We start from the raw sequence: 15,593 nt of genomic DNA, 5'->3' as shown, positions 1-15,593 counted from the left end.
CTAGTTTTTCATCTTAATGACTCCTTTTTTTTTTTTTATGAGTTTCTACTCTTGTTACTTTTGGTCTCTGCAGCAATTAATTTTCATGAATATTTTTGTTTTCTGAGTCTTCCCAGTGGTGTTCCATTTCCCATTCTAGATTTTCCGGATATTCACCCTGAAAAGAGAATGCTCTATCCAGATCTTGTGTATTCCACCAAGCATATTGGATACCTGGCCCTGATGCTTACGTAGAGCCCGTAAAGGTGTTGATCTAAGTCAGTGGTCTCCACATATGGGGTACATAAGTTGATCTTCTGGGATGCAGAAAGAAAATAGTAGAACTTCTGTTTTCGTTTTTATCTTTCATTTTTGTTTGAAGGTATTTTTGTACATGTATACAATTTAGAAATTACATACACATATTGGAAATATATTCTAACATTTTTTTCTTAATCACGAAAGTTTGGAAGCCACTGGTCTTGTTCTCTCATAAAAGCATAGCTGGAAAGTGGGTTGGCAAACTCAGCTATTTTAGTCCCATTTCTCCTCAATTAGTAGTCATTCATCTAAATGCAATGATTTTTCAGTCTTGGATGCACATTATAATTACTCGGATGGGACTTTAAAGTGCTGATGCCTGGGTCTCACCCTCAGATGTCTGATTTGTCTGGGTATGTTCTAGATGTTGTAAAAGCTCCTTGGATAATTCTAAATGTGAAACCAGGCCTGAGATCTGCTGATAGTGCAGTCCGAGGGAAGGTTGAGATGAGGATAGTCTTATGCCTTGATCTATAACCTTTGCTAATTTCCATGGTGTAAATAAACAATTGTCTAAAAACCAAAGTCTATTCAAAACAAAGGAAAAGAAAAGAGAACATTCACCCCATAGCCTGTTTTAAGCTACCCACAGTAACATTAACTGGCATGCAAGATTTCTGAAAATCTAACAACCAGCTTTCATAAACTGGTAGGAGCCAAATCCAGCACACCAATGGATGAGAAGTGAAACAGAGAAGAGTGAGGCAGGATGGAGCTGCAGGGGCCAAGTGTAGAATCCTCTCCTCCTCTGCACTGGCACTAGTATGAGAGAAACCACAAGTGTATGGTTGGTATTTGGTTCCTGTTTGTGCTCTGATCCAGCCATCTTTCTGCTTTCTCTTATTAATTTTAAATTTTTTTCAGTAATCTGTTTTTCTGGGTCAATAATTAGATCATCTAAAAACAATTTTGACTCTTCTTTGATATCAGATATACATACCTCTTACTTGCTTTATATTTTATTGTCTTAGCAATAGAGAACATCTTCAATTTGTTTCTAATTGTAAAAGAAATGTTTCCATTATTTTATGTTAAGTGTGTGTGTAAAGCATTTATTATACATATGTCAACATTTGTGTGTGTGTATGTATATATAGAGAGAGAGACAGACAGAGACAGAGGGACAGAGAGACAGAGACAGAGAGACAGGTAATTAAAGTCACAGATAGTTTCAGAGCAGAGGTGAAAACTAAATCTGTTAAAATCCGTGGGAATGGGAAAGCAGGGACTATCTGGATGCGGGTTGTTATGCTATGTGATTCTTAAGGAGAAACACACATGGTAACGTGGATATGCTGGACAGCACTGCCCAGCAAAGTGTCTTCTGTGATGCATACACAGTGGAAATGTTTGAGTCCTTAGATGGTCAGACTGAGGCTGAGAGGTAGTCGGCTGAGGCTGCTGAGAGCTGACCAGTATCAGGAACTGTACTAACTGCAGGGTGGGTGAAGAAAAAAGAGAGGAACCCCCAGGACCAGACTTCTTTGAAAAACCCAGTGATAAGCCCACACTCAAGAAGCGATGCAGGTGGAAAGCAGCCCTACTCAGCTGTGTAGCAAGAAGGCTGGCCATGAATGGGACTTCTGATTTCCCAGAAGCTATGACCAGAGTTGGGAAGAGTAGGCTACAGACCATAGAGCTGAAGGTGAATTTATCTCCAGGCTATATAGGAAGTGGCTGCTGCTTCCCATCTAAGATAAGGAATAGCTCACTGGAACAACAGAAGGTCCAGGAAACAAAATGAAAACTGTGAAACTTTTCAAGATTCTCCTATTTTTCTTACATGAATTAAATTCCATAATTGATGCTTACATAGTTTCTAATTAATGAACTGGTTCCATTAGAACCATATTGCACTCATACATTTCCTCCCTCCCATCCCCACTTGCCCAAAGTATATTAAGATAGTGATAAATGATTAAGGAATACTTAGTATGGAGAGGGGCTCAGGGCTTCATCCTCTGTGGAAGTGCCAGGAGATGTAAAGCCAAGGATGACAATTTCCAAACACATCCACATACTCAATATCATCTGTTCTCTCAATCACCCCATGAAGAAGACTCATAGGAATCCCCATTCTCCTGATGCCGAAAAAGAGGCTCAGAGAAGGAAGCCGTAAGGGGCAGACAGCTGACCCAGGGTCCCTTCTTCACTCCATGGTGTCTTGACATTCAGGCTCACCATTCACTGTGGCAAAGTGCAACAGGATTAAGACAAGGGCACAAAGAAATGTTCAAGCCAGTTATCTATTGTGGTGGCAGGTACACTGTTAAATTATTTCCCCCGAACATTTTTCTACCATCAAGTAGATACAGGTAAGGCTGGTTATCTGCAGTTTCACCAACTGTAGGATTTCTTGTGCTTGGTGACTTCCGAGGCTGGCTGAGAGTTGATGAAAGGACTTTATTAGATTGTTTAAAAGGCTATCTGGGCTCCATCAGTGACAGAGATTGTGTGCAAGCTCTCTGCACAGGGAAGCTCAGACAGTGACAGAGTCTGGTTTCCCATTGCTCGTTCTTTGTGGGGTTGAACTGTAGTCCAACTTTATCCAAGTCTGAATACGGGTAACAACCAGTTATTCAGAAAGGAAAAGAAGAGTTCCATGCAGGATAATATTCGGGAATCTTACAAAACACAATACTTTAGAATTATACAGGGAGGAAAAACTGTGTTAGTTGGCTGTCTTATAAGATGATTCAGGAAGGCCTAAAGAAAAGCTCTTCCTAATTGTCCTGTTTTTGTTCTGTGGGAATGCTTGTCAGAGCACTCTGGCAACACGAGAAAAACCACAAACAAGCCTTGTTCAACTCATGTACCAGCTCACACCTCTACTTCTCAGCTTGCCACCTAAGATAGTCACTTATTTCTTAGAGACATGGAGCTAACTGATTCTCACCACCTAGGTTTCTGCGTGAGAGGCTCCTTGGGTCAGCAGAGACTCAAGGAGTTGCTTTTGTCCAGGTATGAAGCTGACAGCTTAGGTGGTGTCTGGAAAAGACCCAGCCCAGAATCTTGCTTCTAGAAGGGGCAGGTTGGCTGCAAAGTGCTTGATATGTAAAGGAGATAACTTGGGTTTTCATGGGGCTCCAGGTGGTGTGATCTTGAGCAATCACATTTCTGAGTTATAGTTTATTATCCAGAAAACAGGGTGTGGTGTGCAGTTGGAGAGGAGTTTGTGGTTGGAGGGCTTCTGGGGGATGGAGTTGTTCAATTTCATGACATGGGAGGTCGTTATACAGGCATTCACTTTATAATCATGTACTAAGCTATGCATTTATATGTTAGGCACTTTTGTGCATGTTTATTATATTCACATAAAAGGTTTTGTTTAAATAAAGAAAATTAGAGTATTGATATTCCATAGGATTGTTGTGAACATTAAAGGCAAAGAAAGCACTTGGCAGGAAGTAAGCAGTGCTATGCAGGTGGCAACAATGCGTGAGACTGAGCTAGTCACTGTCACTGCTGTGGTTGGGCTTAGATATCACAGGACCACAGAATACCAGGGAGAATTATGTAAAATGTAGAGTTAGTGTCCTTCTGATGAAGATACACAAGTCTCGAATTCTTTCCTGTGCCAGCGAAGGGTTTTAATTAAGGGTTGGGAATTCTCCAGAAGTGGAAGATCTTGGAAAGGTTTCATTGACCGAAGCCATATGCCTTATTTCTCTCTCTCTGTTCGAACTTTCCATCCATTGTGGACCCATATGCCATGTCATCACAGATAAAATCCCCTGAAACTCTTTTCTCTATCCTCCTCCTTATAATGTCATCTTCCTTAACCTTCTGATGTCCAAATGCCCTTCATTTTCCACTCTTCTTGGGCCTCCTCTTTCTCTCCTGCTATCTCTTTATAACCCCTTGATTCCCTATGTTACTGAAATTCTAAGCTGGCCTGGGAAGGGACTGAGAGGTGAGCATCTGCGAGAATGTCTGCACGGTAGATGGAATCGTGCACAGATATGCGAGTGCTGAAAGGGTGTGAGGTCAGGGTCCAAGGATGGTGCAACTGGGGCTTGGAAGAGCCTTCTCTTTCCTTAAACAGTACCATCAAGGTAAAACCCACTAGTGAATTCAGTAGTGGACCAGGGTTCCACACAATGGGGAACTGTGGACTGATCCATCAGCAGTTCCCAGCATGGAATCTGGGAACAGATCCAAGGGTGGGCGTTTTGAATCAAATAGGGAACTGACTGGAAAGCCAATTAGATCAGGAACTCAAAGTAGAGTGAAGCTCAGAACCAAGAGGTCCATGGGCCTCAGAAACAGTGGGAAAGACAGTGAACTCAGGGATTGTGGGGTACCACACCTGCTTCTCATTGCCCTTGAAGCCATCAGAAGTTCACTTCAGATTCTGTCATTGCCACCAAATCTGTTAAAAAACAAAATTCAACTGAATAAATTTAAAGTTCAAATTAGCATTATGCAACAATTCCTGAGTCGGCAACATCCCTTCTAGCAGATAGAAAGGAACTCCAAGGAGCAGTACAGAATGGAAGAGGCTTTCATAGGCAGAAGGGGGAAAAGACTGAAAAGGCAAAGTCACCTTTCTTTGGGGAATGGAAGGGGTCTATCAAATGGATCACCTCACCAGTGCTGACCAGGAAATTCCAGACTGACTGGTTAAGATTACATTCTTGGGAGAGGCTAAAATTGCAATTAGGATAGGTATTAAGTCTCAGTTTGATGACATTGGCTTAGCATAAGTGACTCCATTTTAGGCCTATTGTCTTTTTTTTTTTTTTTTTTTTTTAACACTCCCCGGTAATAAGAAACCTCATGGAGGGGAGAGCAGTCCAGGGTATGACTAGCAGAGACTTAAGCTCCCACTACCTTCGTGTGCTGCATGATGTGTAGCAGCTACCATCCCGTAGGCAGGATGGATGGGCACAGGGAGGAAACCGGTCCCAGTAGCATTTCTGGAAGCCCACTAGCCGACTTCCACATGATTTCATCACCAGAGCAAGTCACATAGCAATCCTAACAGCAAGGCGATCTGGGATGCTGAGTCATTTTAATTGAGTAAATTGCTGCTCTCAAACTCAGAATTTTGTTAGGGAGGCAGGAGAGAAGAATGAGTATAGGCAAATAGGTAGTGTCAGCTGTGTTCACTAAAATACTCCTACTCAGAGCTGGTTATTCATCAGAAACCCATCTCAACCTAACCTTCAATTAAAAAAACAAGATGGGGAAAAATCCTGTATTGAATAGAATTAATCACCTTAACTCACAGCATTTTCCCCAAGAAAACAGGACAATTGTACATACAAAATTCAGTTAGACAATTGTTCAAACTTTCTGATGTGCAGAAATCACCTTTAATTATTAAATTGGTAGACAAAACACATCTAAATTTTAAAAAAAACTGCTTGAGGAGCTATAAAGTTTTATTCTTTAATTCGTATGCAATTCTGATAATGAGCCCTAAAACCTGTTTGTTTAAAACATATGTAATATTTTTAAGAGCAATTTTTAATGATAATGTTAAGAAATGTATTTGGTTCACCAAAAACAATAAAACGTCCCTCAATGTGTCATTTGTTCAAAAACAACTTCATCTTCAGGAGTCAAATACTGATGGAGTGAATAGGAAGAATGGTAGGAGGTTTGAGCTGTCTAACAGACTTCTTGGGAAGGAGATACTGAATTGTAAACTACAGCAGCTAAATTGTAATTCGGCATCTCAGCATCAATCTGCTGCAAAGATTTTTATTGGCTGTATTCCAGTTAGTTCCTTGGGAAGGAATATTGGTGTAGTTGTTCTCATTCTACAGACAGGGAAATTCCGGAAGCCTCCGTTGACGGGGAGTAGGGAAGGAGCTGAAACACCTGGCCCTGGAGCAAAGGTTTTCCGGATGAGAGAGTTTGGCTTGGCAGGCACCCTTTCCACTCCTGCGCCTGCACTTAGGGTGGCATGCCTGGGTTCATAGATGCCTGGATTTTGAAAGAAAAGAATATGCCAAGTGGCTCTTCCCAGCAAGTTCTATCCTGGCAGGGCACAGGAGATGTCCTCTGGTACACGCTCGCCGAAAGGGGACCTGCTTGGACAGCAGTGGTATGTTTTCCTTGCTTCTCAGCCAAGACCATCACCTGGGATGAAACCAGCCTTGACTTTCTCATGTTTTTATTTTGCGTAGCTTTCTCACAGATTCCTAAGTAAAGGAGGCTTTGAAATACACCAGTCCTGCCATCAAAAAGCAAATGCAAAATAAAGTTCTCCTTTCTCTTTCTCTGCAGCAATGTTTTTCCCTCTACTTTGCTTTTATCAGGCTTTTCAGAATAGAAACATTCAACATCTCGGAGGCTCGTTTTCCTCACAAAGAATGTTCTGATTCAAGTCAAGTTATATATCAAGGGTTCCTTCTGCACCTCTCAGAATTAAATTGCTAGCTCACGTTACTTATGTTTTCTCAAGTTCCTTTCCACCTGTTACTTCCTTCAACTTCCATGACAAGGGAGACCAGACATCATGATCCCTGCTTGACAGGTAAAGAAAGTTAGGCCCAGAGAATATGAGTGACTTGCAAGTTCACACAATTTAAAAGTAAAACTGGTTAATCAGTTAGGCTTCTGGCAGGAAACAAAAGGCACTCTTAAAGTGGGTGATTTATGAAGGAACTATTTACAAAAAAGAGAGGAACAGGGTCTAAGGAAACCAGGAAGGGCAGAGGAGGCAGCAGTTACCAGATCCTGGCTCCAGAGGGCGCTGTATAGAGGGCCAGCCTGATGGGGCTGTGACCTTGGATAGAGGGATCCCCTTGGTCTCAGGGACTCTGCAGGAGAGAGCTGGAGGAATACATGCCCTCCCACCTCCTGGTGACTCTCCCTGTTGGCCAACCTCAGCAGGAAGCCACATAGGTCAGCCTCCCAGGCCCAGGGAACAATGGACAGTGGATCTTGAGGGGTGAAGGAGTATAACAGAAGATTCTAGAATAGCCAGTGAGGTTATAATGGGACATCCTGAATCCAGTCTCTCCTCACTAGCCAAAGGATTCTGGAGAGAGTATTGTACATATGCCAGGCTCTGGAATCTGACACATGCCAGCCCCGTCCCAGCCCTGACACTGGTCGTGTAACTTTGGGAAAGAGGTTAGGTTTAACCTCTCTAAAACTTCATCTCCCCATCTATATGTTAGGCATAGTACAAGTATTTAACTCTGATATTGTCCTGGAGACTGAAAGAGGTAATATCTGAAAAACAATTGGCCCAGTGCCAAATAAATGCTCACTAAGCAGTGGATATTCTTGTCAGTGATCAAATCTCCATCTTACATAACTTACAATGCAGCCACACAATTGGGAAGTGTGGATTGAACCACCAGCAAGGAAGGTATAATACAGCTTTCAAATCCATAGAATTTGCCTAAGTAATAGTTTGTATCACAAGGTCTACAGTCTCCTATATGAAGCTCTAAGAGCATTTCATGGCAAATCTGTACCACCCAGCTGAGATGAGACCAAACTGGAAAAAAATCTTAGTGGCTGCATTGTAAGTTATGTAAGCTGTAATAATCAAGTGGTTGTTGGTTTAAGCCATTGAATGTTGGGGCAGAATGTTACACAGCAGTAACTAAGCGAATCAATGCCTTGTAAACTAATGATGGCAACTTGGAAGGCAATACTTCAAGTGTTTTTTTACATGATCTCATTGTAATGCCTGCTTCTGTTGAGTGAATGACCCAGGTCATAACATTTTAGGTAATTCATATCTGGCTGGTCTCGGCCCTGTAAAGTCATCATGCACAGTGCAATAACCAGGATCAGAACGTCAGAACCTTCTCCACTCCCCACCTCTCCCCATCCCCACAAGAACTCACATTGTAGCAACCTGTAGATCTCCTTTTTATTAGTTTATTTATTGAAACTGTAAAATACAATAAGTTATACATATAGAATTAGACAAAAAATTGACAAGACTTCATTGGCTATGGGCCATAGCTCTCGCCTGGGTGTTTTCCAAATGTTTTTAAGTATAACAAAATAATGACTATCTCCATACAAAATAGCAGGGTGGGTCCCAGCTTTGGTCAGTGATAATCATTATGGTCTCATTGATTTTAATTCCATATATAGGCCAAAGCTTATCAAAGTAAACTTTTCTGGGATTTGTCTCCAAATAAGTAAACTTTTCTGGGATTTGTCTCCAAATAAGTAAATGACTAGCTTCCTAAAAATGGTAGGTTGAGAGTCAATGAAATATGGTCTGATGCTTGCTGGACCTCTGGCCCCAGAATCCCAACAGTGTAAAACAAGGGACACCCGTATCCCCAGGGCCAGAGAATAGCCACGCCTGCTCCTTCACTAAAAATATTGTTCTAAGGAAGCTACAAGATATTATCCTGGAACGGCATGTTCATCACATGTGACATTTGCAGTATAATTAAGGGAGAGATTCTCATCACCCTTATCACAAAGTAGAGGAAAGGGGCACCATAGGATTTCAAGAAGAATTAAAAATGGTAATTAAGTTTTGCTGTGGCATATTTAGCTTGCAGGATATACCAAACAGGTTCTGACAAACGATAGCAAACAGACATAGTAAATGATGATATTAAATATTCAGGACCTAATTATGATCCTATCACAGTATATTCTACATTCACTGGTGGGAAATTGCTTGTTGGCTTGAAACATATGACTAATTTCTTCCCCCAAAGCATTTGCTCAGCCATGTGACTTACAATTTTTAAAAACATTGCTTTATAAGTGAGAGGCTGGTTTTAATTCAATGATAACTACAGTCAGACTCGTTCTTAGGGAGCTCAGCAGTGCCATCCGAGCTAACCGCCTGGTGTGACCATTACCTTGGCTCCCAAGCTCTTGGCAGTTGCAGGTGTCATAGGAGAATTTGCCAAGAGCCATGCCAGTTTATTAACTTTATTTGTGAATGTGCGCCAAGCGATTACAGTTACTATGAAAACTCCAAACCTGAGTTTTTCTGCTTTGACCCCTATTTCGCTTGGTGGCTCACACTGTATTCATTCCTATGTAGCATCTCAAAGGCCTGGCATTTCCTATAGCTCCACTTTCTTTTCGTTTGCCCAAACCTTAACTTTTCCTGTGATTATAGTATCACAGATGAACCTCCTATTCGAAGAAGACAAAATGAGGCCTAGGGAGGGAGAAGAAAATGACCCAAGTTGGCACAACTAGAACCAGGTTCCTGGACTCCAAGCACAGGCTCTCCCTGCACAGGGGGCTCCACTTCCCCTGACTGGCTCAGAAGGCTACAGTCTAAAACTCTTACATCATGTGGCTCATCCACAAGTCTCAAACACTCTTGGCAATCTAGAACTATGTGCATGGCTGAGCTTTTAGGAAGTCATCATTTCCCTTTCTAAGCAGAGTTGACCACTCATTTCTCTTTGAAGCAAAAACAGCCTGACACATAATTTAAATAGCTAGGGTCCTTTGAGTACTGCTGCTTCCTAAGGGTCAAATATGACTGAGAATGAGAGTGGAAGGCAATTCACGTATAATAAAAAACGACTGGGTTCCCAGGCCCAAGGCTCACACAGTACATGAAATTGACTACTGCACAGGTCTACTTGATTGGACAAATACATGCCTTGCATATCAGTGACAGAAAGCAGGCTACAGTGTGAGCTCTTCCGTTAATGACTACAAGAGTTGCAGGAATATGAACAACCTCAAGAACAGGCAAAGTTATCCTCATGAAGCCACATGCACTGAACCAGAAACAATACATGGAGTTGGGTGTCCGAATTTTGTAGCCATTTTACTAAACTTTTGAGCTGCTCTCTTCATGAGGATGCCCCCTTCATCAACTCAGTGGGAAGCCATCTCCCACTCTCAGAACGTTTATTGCATTTTCTTAGACTCCCCTCATTCAGATTGATTGATGACTTCTAGCAAAGTGGTTTGTGGAAATGTCTTCTGTCTCTCGCTGGGCTGTAAACTTCTTAAACAAGACTCAGATTCTTCACCTCTGTCATCCCTACATTGTTTGGTTCATTCGAGGACCCAACAATGTTCCTGAATGAGTTAATGATGAGTGGGCTGGCTATATGAATACGTATTCATTCCATGTGGGGAGGTGCAGGTGGGTAGCTAGGAGTATCTTAGCTGTAATCTTTTGTCTTTAGTTAGATTGGAAGATAGGCCTCATTTCCCCTTGTTCCTTGGAACAGCCTAAGGTATACCCTGGTGACGTAGCAGAAAAAAGCCGTGATTCTTGGCAGTCTGTTGGCACCACTCACAGCTCCAGCGCCCTCATTAGATCCTTGGTGCATCCCAAGAAGGACAGCCCACAGGCAGGCTCTTCAGGATGTATTAGGTAGCTGGGAGGCAGACGGCACGACCCCAGCCCATTCCAGTATGTCTGCACACAAGGACTCCACAGCATCCAGCCGCTCGATTTGTACCAGTTTTGTGAGCAACTCTGGAATGCTGTAGCCCGCTGTGCTGATGCGGTCAAAGAGTTGCATGCCATCTGTCATGCCCCCAATCTCATCCCTCTTTAGTCCAAAGCTCTCAGCTAGGTGGCGCCAGGTTTTCACAACGGCCTTTTCAGAGTTGTACGTGGAGCTGAGCATTCGGCTCATCTTCTCAAGGCAATCAAATGGCAGCTCCGTGGGGCTGAGACCTGTGAGATGAAGGGCCACAGTCAGACACTGCAAATGGCAGTCAACAGAAGCTGAACATCATTAAAATTATTTTTAAAACCTTTTAAAAAAAATTGTAAAATAATGAACAATTACATGGCAGCAAATTTGACATCTGGAAGAATGGATAAATTCCTAGAAACACTCTTCCAAGACTGAATCAAGGAGAAACAGAAACTGAACAGACCAATTACTAGTAACAAAATTGAATCAGTAATCAAAAAACTCCCCACAAACAAAAGTCGTAAATCAGTAGGATTCACAGGTGAGTTTTACCAAACATTCAAAGAAGAATCAATATCTCCCCTTCTCAAACTATTCCAAAAAATTCAAGAGGATAGAAGGCTTCCAACCACATTCTATGAGGCCACCATTACTCTGATTCCAAAGCCAAAGACATTCCAAAAAAAAAAAAATTATAGGCCAATATCCCTAATGAACATAGATGCAAAAGTCCTCAACAAAATATTAGCAAACCGAATTCAGTAGTACATTTATAAAAATCATACATTGTGATCAGGGATTTATTCCTGGGGTGCAATTTTGGTTCAATATCTGCAAGTCAATTAACATGATACACCACATAAACAAAACGAAGGATAGGGCTTCCCACCATTGTCCTGGTCTCTGCAACCACGCCCATGCCGTGCCTACCACCAGTTCTGAGCTGCCACACCCACTGTTGCCGCTGGCGATGCAGGAGTGGGGAACCCAGCCACAGCCCCATAGGGAGCTGCAGTATCTGGGGCAGATGGAGCACATCCTCCGTTGTGGCTTCCAGAAGGATGACAGCACCAGCACCGGCACCCTGTTGGCGTTCAGCATGCAGGTGCGCTACATCCTAAGAGATGAATTTCCTCTGCTGACAACCAAATGTGTATTCCGGAAGGGTGTTTTGGAGGAATTTGTCACAGGATCTATAAATGCTAAAGAATTGTTGCCGAAGCAGTGAGAATCTGGGATGTGAACACGTCTCGCAATTTCCTGGTATTCTTCAGCAGAACAGAAGGGTATTTAGGCCCAGTTTATGGCTTTCAGTGGAAGTCTTTGGGGGCAGAAGACAAAGATATGTATTCAGATTACTCAGGTCAAGGAGCAGACCAACTGCACAAGGTGACACACAATCAAAACCAACCCTGATGACAGAAGAATCATCCTGTGTTCTTGGAATCCAAAAGATTTTCCTTGCATGGCCCTACCTCTGTGTCATACCCTTTGCCATCTCTATATGGTAAACAGTGAGCTGTCCTGCCAGCTGTACAAGAGGTCAGCAGACATGGGCCTAGGTGTGCCCTTCAACGTTGCCAAATATTCCCTGCTCCTACGTGATTGCACGGCCTGAAGCCAGGTGACTTTTTACACTCTTTGACATAGGCACACATTTTTCTGAATCACACTGAACTGCTGAAAATGCAGCTTTGTCGAGAACCAAGGCCTTTCCCAAAGCTCCAAATCCTTTGAAAAGTTGACAATCAATGACTTTAAGGCTGAAGACTTTCAGATCGAAGGGTATAATCCTCATTGAACTATTAAAATATCAATGATCATTTGGAGTGCTTTTAAAGAAGTTGTTTGAAGGATACTGTCAGTTTTTAGGGGTTAGATTGGATGCTCAGGTAAAAGTTCTTTTTGCTCTAAAGGAAGAAGGAACAAGGTCAAAAATCTGTTGGTGACCTATCAGTTATTATTTATTAACTCTTCAAATTTTTTGTTTTTCAATTGGAGTTGACATTCGATATTGTTCTCTGTCGGTTTCAGGGGGTTAGCCATTTGCACGATTTGCAAAGTGGTCCCCCGATTGGTCTGGTGCTCACCTGGCACTGTGCACAGTTCTTGCAATATTGCTGACTGTATTTCCCATGCTGTACTTCACATCCCTGTGACTATTTTGTATTCTGTAGCCTCTTAAAGAGCTTTCTAAAGCACCTCCCTTTCAACCACCTATATCTCTTCATTGGCTTCAATCTTGTAAACACAACTTGTTGGTTTCTCTTTGAGGGACTTCAGCTTTACTTCCTCAGTGAGTCCTTTTCAGAGGTGGCCTTTTCTGTCCTGAAAGCTTTTCTGTCTAGTCACTTTCCCCCAGATTTCTTTCCTCCCAGGTGAAGTTGTCCCAACCTTCTCATGATGACAACACAAGCCCAGACATTGGAAGGCTATTCTGAATTGATCCTGCCTTTAAGCCTCTGCAAGTGGCATGGAGTTTATCCGTCCTGGATGCCCTGATGAGGACCCCACAAAATCAGAGTTTGCGAAGTTGGCTCCAGACTCTGCCTGGTGGGCTTTACTTTTTCATTTTTAGTAAAAACATATTACTCTCCTAAATTTATTTTCTTTTAGCCTGGCATTCAATGCCCAGAATAACCTGACATTGGACAAATTTTCTAGCCCTGTGACCCACTAACTCTTCTCCTTCATTATGAATCTTAAGGTCAGTATGCTTGGGATCTTCATGCCTCTTCACATTTTGGTTCTTTTTATTAAAAATTTTTCATCTATTTATGTATTGATTGGTTGAGGTATACCTCAGTTCTTCTGCTTACCCTTTTCCACCTGTTCATTCCACAAATGTCATCACTTGCAAGGAGTCTTCCCTGATTTTCCTGATTAGCACTAGCCATTCTTTCTGGGCTCCAAGGCTCTTTTTATGGAAGTGATTACCCCTTTCCCAGGTGTTGCGTGCATGCTCATCTATCCCACCAGGTTCTTGGAGCCTTCTCCTGTGGACAGGGGCTGTACTATGTTTGTGTGTCTCTAGCATGAAAAAGCCTGGCACACCTGCCATCTTGATGACTATTAATTAACTCTTAAGGCTGTTGCCATTGGCAAATATAATTATGCTAGTTCTCTTAACAATAAAAGGCTTTGAGTTTAGTTAACTCTCTGAGAATGTATAAAAATACTGAGATTATGAATAAAGTCAAGAGAGTAACATTTATATATACTCTTTAATAAAAACATGTACATGCATTTCAATCCCACATTTTTATGAAGGTTAGTGAATTTCAAGAATTATATAAGCTATTACTCAAATTTGAAGGAGCTGAATAACATCAGTCATAATGATAATGTATAAGTTGGTGTGGTTATAAACATTTAAAGTTATATTTGTTTTATATACTGCTATAATAAGGAAGTATTCTACATTTTAAAAAATGAAGGATAAAAATCATATGATCATATCAATAGATACAGAAAGAGTGTTTGATGAAATCCAGCATCTATTTATGATAAAAACTCTCAGCAAAGTGGGAATAGAAGGAACATACCTCAACATAATAAAGGCCGTACAGGACAAACCCACAGCTAACATCATACTCAGTGGGGAAAGGCTAAAAGCGTTTTCCTTAAGATCAGGAACAAGACAAGGATGCCCACTTTCACAGCTTATATTTAACATAGTATTGGAAGTCCTAGCCACAGCAATCAGACAAAAAAAGAAATAAAGGCATCCAAATTGGAAAGGAAAAAGTAACACTGTCATTATTTGCAGATGACATGATACTACAGAGAGACAACTAATGATTCCACAAAAAAACCTTTTAGAACTGATTGATGAATTCAGTAAAATAGCAGGATACAAAATTAATATTCAGATACAAATAAACAGAAGCATATACCATGCTCATCAATAGGAAGAATTAACATCAGTAAAGTGTCCAGACTAACCAAAGCAATCTATAGATTCAGCGCAATCCCTATCAAAATACCATTGGCATTTTTCACAGAACACAAATAATCCTAAAATTTGTATAGAACCACAAAAGATCCCAAACAGCCACAGTGACCTTGAGAAAGAAGAATAAAGTTGGAAGTATCACAAAACCTGATATCAAAATATTACAATGCTGTAGTAATCAAAGGAGGGAAAAATATACAACTGGGTAAAGATAGTCTATTCAATAAATGGTGATGGGAAAACTGGACAGATACATGCAAAAAAATAAAAATAAAATTGGACCACCTTACACCTAACACAAGAATAAACTCAAAATGGATTAACGATTTAAATATAAGGCCCCAAACTAAAAACTCCTAGAAGAAAACAGCTAGTAAACTTTCTGACATTGCTCTCGGTAATATTTTTTCTGATATATTACCTCAGGCCAGGGAAACAAAAGAAACGTAAACAAATGGGACTACATCAGACTAAAAAGTTTTTGAATAGCAAAAGAAACCATCAACAAAATGGAAAGACGACCTACTGAATGGAAGAAGATATTCATCAATGATACATTCGATAAAGTGTAATATTCAAATTTTATAAAGAATTCACACAACTTAACACCAAAAACAGTTTTCCAAAGAGGACATATGCATGGCCAATAGACATATGAAAAGATAGTCAATGTCGCTAATCATCAGAGAAATTCGTATTGAAACCACAATGAGCTATCACCTCACACCTGTCAGAATGGCTATCAGCAATAAATTAATGAATAACAAGTGTTCGCTAGTATATAGAGAAAAGGGAACCCTGATGTATTGTTGGTGGGAATGCAAATTGGTACAGCCACTATGGAAAACAGGATGGAGGTTCTTCAAAAAAACAAACAAAAAAAAAAAAACAAAACCCAAAAAACCAAATCTTATGACCCAGCGATTCCACTTTTGGGTATTTATCCAAAGAAACCCAAACACTAATTAGGAAAGATATATGCATCCCTA

General features: G+C 41.1%; 2 protein-coding genes and 1 pseudogene across 15 annotated transcripts in view; 2 read left to right on the top strand and 1 right to left on the bottom strand.

Moving 5' to 3' along the window:
- The window catches only part of CCDC138 (coiled-coil domain containing 138), a 162,857-nt gene that overhangs the window by 80,908 nt on the left and 66,356 nt on the right, over positions 1–15,593 (top strand). The window lies entirely within an intron of this gene.
- EDAR (ectodysplasin A receptor) overlaps positions 8,138–15,593 on the bottom strand; it is a 97,533-nt gene continuing 90,077 nt past the window's right edge. For 10 of the 11 annotated variants that reach the window (XM_023520497.1, XM_023520496.1, XM_023520498.1 and 7 more), the window contains one exon: positions 8,138–10,906. In XM_023520497.1, coding sequence (XP_023376265.1) covers positions 10,584–10,906 — 323 coding nt within the window. In that variant the 3' untranslated portion in view covers positions 8,138–10,583. The remainder of the gene's footprint in view (positions 10,907–15,593) is intronic. The other variant, XR_002776277.1, reaches the window with a different exon arrangement.
- LOC111729554 lies at positions 11,387–12,501 on the top strand (annotated as a pseudogene).

The sequence above is a fragment of the Pteropus vampyrus genome, unplaced genomic scaffold (assembly GCF_000151845.1).
Source record: "Pteropus vampyrus isolate Shadow unplaced genomic scaffold, Pvam_2.0 Scaffold269, whole genome shotgun sequence".
Taxonomy (NCBI): Eukaryota; Metazoa; Chordata; class Mammalia; order Chiroptera; family Pteropodidae; genus Pteropus; species Pteropus vampyrus.
This window is presented reverse-complemented; position numbering and strand designations above follow the sequence as displayed.